The sequence below is a fragment of the Populus alba genome, chromosome 2 (assembly GCF_005239225.2).
Source record: "Populus alba chromosome 2, ASM523922v2, whole genome shotgun sequence".
NCBI lineage: Eukaryota > Viridiplantae > Streptophyta > Magnoliopsida > Malpighiales > Salicaceae > Populus > Populus alba.
This window is the reverse complement of record NC_133285.1, coordinates 19,036,794-19,047,770: the sequence shown is the minus strand read 5'-3', so window position 1 is coordinate 19,047,770 and position 10,977 is coordinate 19,036,794. Positions and strand designations below refer to the sequence as shown.

Genomic DNA, 10,977 nt, shown 5'->3' with positions numbered 1-10,977 from the left:
CAAGCACTAGACATTAGACACAAACCTTCTCCTCCTTCAATTTCCAGGACTGGGCTGCTAATTACTATTTACCCTTTTCCATTAGCTAAATAAACTGTTAAGATTAGGAGTATATTTTATTCCACAGTATTCAAATTATTTTATATCTAGCGTGGACTAGTATTAGTTTTTTATCGCATGTTTAGGAATATGGTCTTATTCATGTTTTTAAATTTTTTTTATTTGAAATGAATACTTTTTTATATTTTTAAATTGTATTAATATATAGATATTAAAAATAATTTAAAACAATAAAAAAATTATTTTAACATATTTCTAAAATAAAAAATACTTTAAACTTTAATCCTAAATAATTCACAGAAAGATAAAGGAGAGGTGGACGGAGCATACAGCCGTGGCCCCACCACCACCACGCCCACCCCCGGGTCCCGATCTTTTTAGTTTAGGACTTGAGTGTTATTGAAGTATTATTGTTAATAGAGTAGAGGGGGTGGGAAATGGGATCCAAGCCATGGCTACACCCAGCTCCCGCCTATCGGACCTTGGAGACTTACTGGAGTTCTGATGATGATGCTCCTGGTTCTCGATGTAGCCACACCTTGACTGCCGTTGCTGCTACTAAGTCTCATGGCCCTCGACTCATCCTCTTCGGTGGTGTCACCGCTATCGAGGGCGGCGCTTCCTCCGCTCCTGGAATCAGTTACAGTTTCCTCCTCTCTCCCTCTCTATGCTGCTCCTTCTTTGCTTAATATTAATTAAATTTAACTGTTTGGTGCAGGATTGGATGGAGCCACTAATTCGGTTCATTCTTATGATGTTCTTACTAGGAAATGGACTAGGTAGGTGACAGTACTTTGTTTCTTCTTGTTCTTGTTCATTTTTTTTATTATTCGAAAAATAAAAAGATAAAAGGAAAAAAATTGGACGATTAACCTTTGGTGATTGTTGTCTAATGAACAGAATACAAGCTGCTGGAGAGCCACCGTCTCCTAGGGCTGCGCACGCGGCAGCTGCTGTTGGTACTATGGTTGTTTTTCAGGTGATTCACTGTGAATTAGGATTTCATTCATTTTTCTTTTTATTTGATTTGTTCTCTTAATGTGAGCTTTTGGTATTGATGAATGGCTTGTATGCATGGTTTAGGGTGGGATAGGTCCAGCTGGGCATTCCACCGATGATCTCTTTGTGCTTGACTTGACCACTGACAAATTCAAGTGGCACCGGTCAGTTTCTTCTTTTCCATCAACCAGATTTAGCTAGGGGTTCCCTATTTTTCACTCTTTACTTGGGATTCTTGATTTGGAACTGATTGTTATATTTTGGTGCTTGATATGAGCGTAGAGTGGTTGTACAGGGACAAGGGCCTGGGCCTCGTTATGGCCATGTAATGGACTTGGTTGCCCAAAGGTACCTTGTTATTGTCAGTGGCAATGATGGTAAGCAAATTTTTCTGTTCTGCCTTTTATCTTTAAGATCTTTTGGCTCTTTAAGGACTGGGTCCTTTTTAGAAGTCCAGTGTTAAAAACTTTGTTTCATGGTTGTTTTCTGTTTGATTATTGGCATTGAATATGCTTAGCTTCCATTTGTAAAATTCAGCATTTTGGTACTTGTTTTTAGATATAGGTTTGGGCTGTTGTTTCTTTATGCTTAAGTGAGGTTATCATGATAAGCTGTAGGATTCTTGAATTTGGAGTAGCTTATCCTATGGATGGACAATTGTCTTAAATGCTTAATTTTGAATATTTTTATGTTATTTCATGCCAGGAGAATGGACGTTGATGTTTTGTGCTGATGATTATGCATTTTTCCATGCTTTATAACTACGTAATAGTGATTTTTCCCATTATATTCTAGGTAAAAGAGCTTTATCTGATGCCTGGGTTTTGGACACTGCCCAGAAACCATATGCATGGCAGAGGCTAAATCCTGAAGGTGATAGACCTTCTGCTCGAATGTAAGTTTGTTTAGAACAAACATTTGCAGAAGTGTTAAACTTCTGCGTTTGTTATTTTCCCATCTACGCATGTTTTATGTCTGATGTGATGTAGCATTATTTTGTAGGTATGCAACAGCTAGTGCCCGTTCAGATGGAATGTTTTTGCTTTGTGGTGGAAGAGACGCCTCTGGCACAGTATGATCTTTTATTTTCAGGGGTTGTAAAGCAATCAATTCTATTTAACTATTCTGCACGATTATATTATAACAGCAGTTTGTTTTGCAGTAGATATTTGTTTCTAGGACAGTAGGACTAGCCTGTCAACTTAGTGTTTGTCCTCGTGGCATTTATTTTATTAAAAAATAGGCATGCATATTCCTGGTGTGCTCAATGTGTAAGGGCATATAATAAGAGATGGGAGATCAAGGTAATCAAACTAGATAAAGTTTTCTAACTTTGTTGAACTGACAATATGATGTGCCATGAATTTTATGTGGGTAGGGCCAGACTGCGCTGGCCTGTAATCCAAACCTTCCAGATGCATTCCCACACCTAGAGTAAATGAGTGGGACCTTACTTGTCCTCAACCTTGTGGATCAAATGTGACACATTTCTCTTTCTATGAGGTTGGTAACTGGAAGTAGGATGTAATGTTTGATCAAATACATAGAATTCTTGGAAAAACTTGAGGCAAAACTCATTGTGAAACTTTTATTACATGGATTATAAGCAAGAAAGAAGTTAAGTTCAAAAGTAACTGTGGACTTAGAAAACTTGAAGAAACGAACCTTTGGTGCATGTTCTTGTTTATTCACAAGCTTTGAAAATATTATAAAAACAAGTGACTTATGGTATAGAACATTCATTTTCCAAGTTGCAGTTGTGATGAGAAATCAGAGCACTCTCTGTTCTGGAATGATTTTCCTACTGTTTCTTTGAAATTTTCCATTACTTTTTTCTATCAGGAACCATTCATCTGGTTTTTATGATTTTTTTCTCTATTCAAGCGTAACTGTTGATTCAGTGCAGCTTCACTCTCATTGAAGTTCCTTTCGTGCTCAACAGTGTTGTTTTTTGGATAAAGAAAATTTCATTACTGATGGTGTTACTGTTTTGCATTTCAGTCCTTTTACTGATCACAAGTGTGTGCTTAAACAGGCACTTGGGGATGCTTATGGGCTTCTAATGCATAGAAATGGTCAGTGGGAGTGGACCCTTGCTCCTGGGGTGTCTCCATCAACAAGGTATCAACATGCTGCGGTAAGTGACCACTAGTCAGGGCGTTTTAACTTTTTAGATTATGCATAGATAATGAAATATATCTTTTGAAGTAAAATGTTTGTTGGGACTTGATTACTGAAGTTGATCTTGTTTCTTCTCTATCAGTAAAAAGTTTGACATTGTTTTCTATCAGGTTTTTGTTGGTGCACGTTTGCATGTTACAGGAGGAGCCCTAAAGGGAGGACGCTTAGTAGAAGGGGAAGCAGCTGTTGCTGGTAAGCCCTTTTCTTTGCTGTTCTTATCCTGAAAAGAGGGGTTATATTGTAATCTTCAACAATTTTTTCTGTGAGACTAGTGCTGGACACTGCTGCGGGCACTTGGTTGGATAGAAATGGGATAGTTACTTCTTCTAAAACCAGCAAGGGACATGCTGAATATGATCCTTCTTTGGAGCTAATGCGTCGTTGTCGCCATGCATCTGCATCTGTTGGTGTTCGTATATATGTCTACGGTGGTCTAAAAGGAGGTGAAGTTTCCATTTTTGTTCTTTGGGAGACCTATTAGTCCTGCAGTTGTAGCCCTCCCCTCTTCATCCTTTAATCCCTCCAATTCCTCTTGTGGGCAGGTTTTAATCACAAGTCACTTACTACAAGTGACTTTAACATTAATCTTGGCCATAACTGACAACATTGTACAAGTTAAATTGAGAGGACTACTCATAAAATAGGAATACAAGTATTTAGGAGTAGAAATGTTTTTAGATGAAAGTTATACTGTGAAAGAAAACAAGAAGAGACTTGAATAGACTTACATTTTGTTTGTGGCATTGCTGGTTTTATGCTTGAACTAAACCAGACCAAGGTTGCATGTGCTGTAAGTGTTACACCATATAGCATTTATATTTTTGTATCCTTAAGTTTCTCATTGTAGTAATTATTAGAGAAGCTTTTTGATTGAGGAGTGAATTCTTTGTATTATTTATTGTTATTTTTGTTTCTGCTGTTTTATTTGGTGTTTGCTCTCTTTTGTATCTTATAAAGCAGTATTACTGATATGTTATTCTATTTAAAGTTCAATTACTTTTGCTGTTGTAATTGAAGTGTAGTAGTGAGTAATTTTGAAGTTTTTTGACTAAGCACTGTATGAAGTCCCCTTGATCAGGAGCACCTTTTTCTTCTTTTGCTATGGACATGTTGTGCCACAGTTTTGTTTATGATTCAAATGGTGCGTGATGTTGATATTGTTGCCTGTGCAATCAGCTATCCATTATGTTTCAGTGTGTTGAAGTAATATTATCTTTTTGTCCTTTTCCTTTTGAATTACTTTTCACGATTCATTCTCTATTAGCATTTTCAATTTTCATCCCCATCCATTGAATTCTTACCCATAAATGTATGTTCTGTGCTATGTCCTTTGTAAAATTGAGTTTACAAGTCAAGCATCAATAAAATCTTTGTTGAACTTTTTCTGTATATTTGAGGGGAATGCATGAAGCTGTGCCATTTAAGATAACACATATCAATGTGATCTTTAAAAAGAGACATTAATTTCACATCAGCAAGGGCATGCCATTCATTTAGCACTATTGTCTATATTTTACATTTTGTACTCTGGATTATAATTCCACAACCATTCAGGTAGTTATTGTGGGGTCTCTTTTCCTTGTCTGGTAAGCATAAGAAATGGAAGTCAGTAACTTCCGCACAAGAATGTTAGCAATTGCTTGTAGCATGTTTAATCAACCTATTGTGCTTGTGCGCCTTGATGATTGTTTGATTAATTGGCACTAGTTTAGGACATTATCTTTGATAGACAGAAAAAAAAATGCAGGAGACTTACATCATTAAGTGGATTTTTTTTCGGTTCTTGATCCCAATAGCTTAGTGATCTTATTTCTTGACAAGCAACCATGTTGAGTTTGGATGAGCTATGCTTGTTCAGACCCGGAGACTTCTGTTAGGAAAAAATTCCTCTTTAGTGAAGATAGGACTTCGTTCAGTTTGCTGGACCATTCTATTCTATCGAACCTGTTTCCTGGTCACCTGTTGTGTTGGGATGATCTCTTTTCATTCTTGATAGCTCTGCCATCTTCTACGTCCCTACTGAGAGCCAGTAATTCACCATTCCTAATTGGTTGCTCTAATGTTAACTGAAGTTGTTATGGTATCACAATAACAACTGTGCAAGTGAAATTACATGCATTTGTGGATCTTTTAGATCTTGTTTATTGATTTTCTGCCTGATGGTAACAAGAGTCTTTCTCAAGCATTCTGAAGAAATCAAGTGTCTGTAATAAGTATTAACAGTGATCAGAGTGGACTTATTGTGCACAACACCTTTTTTATCTTCTTGTTTAGTTAGGCTGTTATGCAGCTTATGCTTATTTGACTCATCCTTGGTTCCTTTTCTTCTGCATAACCTGCCATTAAGCCTTAATCATTTGGTTCTCATGGAATTCATTTCATTTCATTGTGTATTGCAAACTTAAGAGATGCACACATCATAGCCAATTGCTTTGTTCTCTGCAGATGCAGTGCTAGATGATTTTCTGGTTGCTGAAAATTCCCCATTCCAGTCAGACATGAATTCTCCCATTTTAACATCTGAGAGAGCCTCAACAATAACAAGTCCCCGATCAAACCATTATAATTTAAATTCTTTTGGAACAACTACCCCTGATGGTGGATCAGAGATCCCTTTATCTGGTGGTATCAGGTCTCAACCTTCTCTATATCCCTCATGTCATGTCAGCCCCTTTCCTATATAAATTCATGGATTTATTTTCTTCTGTAGCAGCATGGACAAAAATTCTATGGAGAAATTAAGGGAGGCATCTGCTGCGGAAGCTGAGGCAGCTAATGCTGTCTGGCAAGCTGCTCAGGCAGCATCTTCCAATCCTGCAGAAGAAACATCTGTATCTGATGACAATTCAAAAGTGGCAGAAGCAACTTCAGATGGAAGTGACAATGAGGCTGATGTTCGCCTTCATCCTAGAGCTGTATGCCCTTTTATCTGTGGCTTATAAGAGTGGTGCAGTTGTTCTTTGGTTGCCATGCTGCTAAATCACACTGTCTTGTTCTTATAGGTGGTGGTTGCTAAAGAGACTGTGGGAAACCTGGGTGGGCTGGTAAGGCAATTGTCGTTGGATCAATTCGAAAATGAAAGTAGAAGGATGCTTCCTATGAATAATGATGCATCTTATCCTGCCAGAAAGTTCACCAGAAAAAAGTCTCCTCAAGGCCTGCATAAGAAGGTAAGACTTGACAAATTTATGAGTATTTCTATCTCTTCATTAGCGCTACTTCATGCTGTTATGTTGCAGATTATTTCCATGTTGCTTAGGCCTCGAAACTGGAAAGCTCCTGCAAATAGGGGATTTTTCCTGGATTCTTATGAAGTTGGGGAACTTTGTTATGCTGCTGAACAAATATTTATGCAAGAGCCAACGGTTCTGCAATTGAAAGCCCCAGTAAAAGTCTTTGGTGATCTTCATGGACAGTTTGGTGACTTAATGCGTCTATTTGATGAATATGGATTTCCATCCACAGCAGGAGACATTACGTAAGTATTACATTGTAGCTCTTATGCTTGTGAGGAACATGTTGAGTATGATGTGGAGAGCTAATTGATAGTGGCATTTAATTTCATGCAATCTAAGAGATTGAGGAAACTAAAAACGAAACTGAACCATTTAAATTGATTGTCACTCATGGGTGCTCTGTTGTGGGTTTACAGTATGGATTTTGGATTAGTCTTTTCTATTGGCTAGTTTGTTTTTTTCAATCATGATGGGTGAAGTACCAAAAACTATGTTTTGTCCCTGTGGGGTGCAGTTGAGTATAATTCATGCTTCATGTTGAGGCAGGGAAGTGGGATCTGAGCTAAGTGCTTGAGTTGACAAAAAGTAATAAGGTCTCTCTGCTTGAAAGAGATGATTCCTTCATGTCCTACACAAACTGGCTAAACTAGTAGGGAGATGAGAGTTTGTTTCTTGGGAAGGGGGCTTGTGAAAGGGGCTAGAAAGATGTGATCACAGTAACAAAGATCCATATTCTTACATGGATTGACACTACTCCAATATGCTGAATTGTTGTTGGTTTTAGCCAAAGTAAATAGTTGAGTAAAGGTGTTGGTTAATAAATCATGTTCAAATGCCCAAGTTACCGTTTTTCAACATTATTTTAAAGTTCCACACATTTTCAACTTGTATGCATGTTGTAACTGTACCTCAAGAAAGGCATTGTGATTAGAAATCTACAACAATATAACTCGTCTTGTCTTCGAGAAGGCATTATCACTACCATTAGAAAAGCACTAAAATTCTTAAATGTTTTAGAAAGGTTGTGTTTGAGATTTTGGTGTAAGGTGTTTTTCAAAATAGTAAATGCATCAAAATGAAAAAAATTTCATTGCTTTTTTTATTCGACATTAGCATATTCAAACCATATTAAAACCATCGGAAAACACTAAAAAAAACATCAATTTGATATTTGTTTCATGCGAAACGCACTTTTAACAAAAAAAGTTTCAAACTCACTCCCAAACACCCAACTCTTTTTTCTGTGGCCTCCACTGACTTTCTAAAGAAATCATGTCATTTAATGTGTCATGCCCAAATTCTTGGAGTCATCGGCACATGATAAATGCATGTGTGCAGGTTTGCTGTTTATGTCATAATTGAGCAAGCAATGTCCATAAGTAATTTGAACTCGTTATATGGTTCTATTTCCCTTCTCTTTCTTATCCTCATTTTTTGACATTCTTCTGCTTAAATAGTTATTGCTCTATACTCCTTCATTTGATATTTATGTCTATGACAAGCAGTGGTTGGTGGGCACTGTTTCCCAAAAATTGGGTTGAAGATACAATACATGTCCTTTAGTGTTGCTTATAGTAAGTTTTCATTTTGGATAATGCTTAACGCGATAAAGGGCCTCCAGCTTATATGTCCAAAACAACAAATTGATAATTTTAGAACAGATTATGTGATTTATCTCTGTAGTTGATTAACTATGCTGTCCAATTTTATGGTTCAGGTACATCGACTATTTGTTTCTGGGAGACTATGTTGATCGAGGGCAGCACAGTTTGGAGACCATAACTTTGCTTCTTGCTCTTAAGGCAAAACTTGTGCTTTCAATGAACAAAAGTTTCACATGAATTATATTTTAGCACTGTCCTTATATTGATGGTGTGGTGCCTTTTATTATGATTTTGCAGATCGAGTATCCTGAGAATGTCCACCTGATACGTGGTAACCATGAAGCTGCTGATATAAATGCGCTCTTTGGTTTTCGTATTGAATGCATTGAAAGAATGGTATAGATAAACATGCTAAATATAGTTTTCCTGAAGGGCCAGTACATCTTTTGAAAATTCAAAATGTTCAAATGTGATAATAGCATTTCACAGGGAGAGAGTGATGGGATATGGGCATGGACACGTTTCAATCAACTTTTCAACTGTCTTCCACTCGCTGCGCTTATTGAGAAGAAAATTATCTGTATGCATGGTGGCATAGGAAGATCCATTCATTCAGTGGAACAGATAGAGAAGCTGGAAAGGCCTATAACAATGGATGCTGGATCTATAATTCTAATGGATCTTCTATGGTATGCTTCATTCGATTTATTTTACTTGCAATCTACCATTGCTTACATTAATTTGTGTTATCAAACTTCTCCATTCAGGTCGGATCCTACCGAAAATGATAGCATAGAGGGTTTGAGACCAAATGCTAGGGGTCCTGGTCTTGTCACTTTTGGGGTAATGGTTTACATCTGTTATGTTTGATGATCTTTAGTTATTGTGTTTGGTGTGGTTTATCACATGCAATATATCCCAAGTCATAGTGAATAGAAACAATTTGTTTTTTGACTAAATTATAGATATCGCATCAACCTTTGTGGAAAGCAATTAGCCTCTTAAAACTTCTTATCTTGGTCCCCCGATCAATATATATGTAGAGATTGAATTCCTATAGCAGCTTGCTTTAAATTCTCATACTGTAGTTAACGGCAGAAAAAAAAAATATTACTCATTTCTTTTATTTAGAAACGAGCCACCAAAATCTTACTTTCAAATTGGAAGAGAAACAATGTTCCTCGCCTACTACCATTAAATGTTGGATGTGAACTTTAAGAAAGTTTAGGACTTCATTGTTACTATCACTTATTGGGAACCAAAAGAAAAATCAAAGGTGACAGGTTAACTCGCCTTTGACGGAAAGTTCAGCAGTGTAGGCTTGTTTTAGCCTCAAAGGTGACAAGTTCACCATGATCTTTATATTAATTTTGAAATACCAAGTGACTTACCACTATAAATTTATAGTCACTGGCAGTTTGCATTTCCACTCTTGTGAGCTGCTATTATCTCACTTTTGCTGCTTCAGATGTCCAATGAATCTATGCTAGCTTATGATGTCATCAGTTTTGTATGCTTATCTTGGCACCGTATCTTTTTAATTTGATGCACTTTCAAGTTGCATGTGTTATGAAGCATTTGCTTGTTTTATCTTTTAATGTCATTGCAGCCTGATCGTGTAACCGACTTCTGTAAGAAAAATAAGTTACAGCTGATTATTAGGGCACATGAATGTGTCATGGATGGGTTTGAACGGTTTGCCCAAGGGCAATTGATTACTCTATTTTCTGCAACCAATTATTGTGGTAAGCCAAGAGCTTGAATTTTCTCCTGCAAAAATCCAATTTGAATCCTAATGTGATGTATCAATCCAGGGACTGCAAACAATGCTGGAGCTATACTGGTAGTTGGCAGGGGTTTGGTTGTGGTTCCAAAATTAATTCATCCCTTGCCACCTCCCCTTCAGTCACCAGAGACATCTCCGGAACGTGTCATTGATGATGCATGGATGCAGGTAAGATTTATAGCCATTTTCAATGTTGGAATACTGCTTGGTATCCACAAATCTGGAAAACCTATCCCCTAGCTGGCATTTAATTGTTTTCTCTATGTTTCTGTTGTCTTTCAGGAGCTTAACATCCAAAGACCACCAACTCCAACACGGGGTCGACCTCAACCCGACCTTGACAGAAACTCACTTGCTTACATATGATGCTACAAGACCCCCTTTGTTTGTAATCTGTGGAATTTCATTGCACCACCTGTCTTTTCTTGCACGCTTGACTATTTCGATGGTCAATTTCATTCAGCATGTCTCCCACTTTGCACAGGTCTGGTGCTTGTGTTGTATTTTTAGATATAAAAGTAGACAACTAGAGAATGATCCAAGGCATAGCTGTAACTAGTGAGTGTAACATATGTACAATATAGCACGCAGAAAAGATGGTATTTGTATTTCTACTGTTGATAGATTATAGAGTGATCAACTTTTTTGTAAAATAGACAAGGAGGTATTTAATTTACAGTATATATTCATTTGATTTCTATCATTGGTGTGCTGAGGCATGTAAAAATGACTTTGCCACGGTTGAAAATTATCAGTCGGAAGGTGAGGTGGTCAGTTGCAGTATGAAAATGTCATTTGCTAGTTTTTCTTAATCTATCAATATTCACAACCCTGGTTCACTGCTAGCTGAGCATCAAGTGCACCAAATTAATTATGAGAAGGGGGTGGTGACATGGAACATCTGGCTCTCATTTCTTAAAGTAAACGTCTTCCACCGCCGTGGATGCATGGAAATACTATACTTTTTAGAGGTTGTCATATTCGGAGTCTCCACAAACACCATAGCGAATTCCCCTACCTTCTCTTTAGCCCCCGTGAATGTTGTTCCTGTTGCAAGAAAAGATGACATTAGCTAATCGGCTAGAGTGCATTGCACTCTTGTCACAGCTGG

General features: G+C 37.4%; 1 protein-coding gene across 3 annotated transcripts; it reads left to right on the top strand.

Moving 5' to 3' along the window:
• The first annotated feature begins 337 nt into the window (after nt 1-337).
• Nucleotides 338-10,566, top strand: LOC118044176 (serine/threonine-protein phosphatase BSL1). Of its 3 annotated transcripts, none has more exons than XM_035052370.2 (21): nt 343-699; nt 779-839; nt 961-1,039; nt 1,144-1,223; nt 1,342-1,436; nt 1,855-1,954; nt 2,062-2,131; nt 3,095-3,196; nt 3,351-3,432; nt 3,513-3,683; nt 5,686-5,872; nt 5,951-6,155; nt 6,243-6,410; nt 6,480-6,718; nt 8,194-8,278; nt 8,378-8,476; nt 8,570-8,769; nt 8,848-8,923; nt 9,690-9,825; nt 9,895-10,034; nt 10,149-10,566. In XM_035052370.2, exons 1-21 carry the CDS (start codon nt 498-500, stop codon nt 10,230-10,232), a joined length of 2,661 nt encoding a protein of 886 aa, XP_034908261.1. In that variant the 5' UTR covers nt 343-497; the 3' UTR covers nt 10,233-10,566. The 3 variants fall into 3 exon arrangements, 2 of the variants coding, with proteins under 2 accessions (XP_034908261.1, XP_034908262.1); XM_035052371.2 differs by having other exon boundaries at nt 344-699; nt 5,954-6,155; XR_012169091.1 differs by lacking the exons at nt 8,848-8,923; nt 10,149-10,566 and having other exon boundaries at nt 338-699.
• The last annotated feature ends 411 nt before the right edge of the window (nt 10,567-10,977 follow it).

What these genes read in the sequence shown, in the direction of transcription:
- LOC118044176 (XM_035052370.2), top strand. Translation starts at nt 498, where the DNA reads ATGGGATCCAAGCCATGGCTACACCCAGCTCCCGCCTATCGGACCTTG. An exon ending in TTGAATGCATTGAAAGAATG is followed by an intron (nt 8,477 to 8,569) that starts GTATAGATAAAC and finishes AGCATTTCACAG; the next exon opens with GGAGAGAGTGATGGGATATG. An exon ending in CTGGTCTTGTCACTTTTGGG is followed by an intron (nt 8,924 to 9,689) that starts GTAATGGTTTAC and finishes ATGTCATTGCAG; the next exon opens with CCTGATCGTGTAACCGACTT.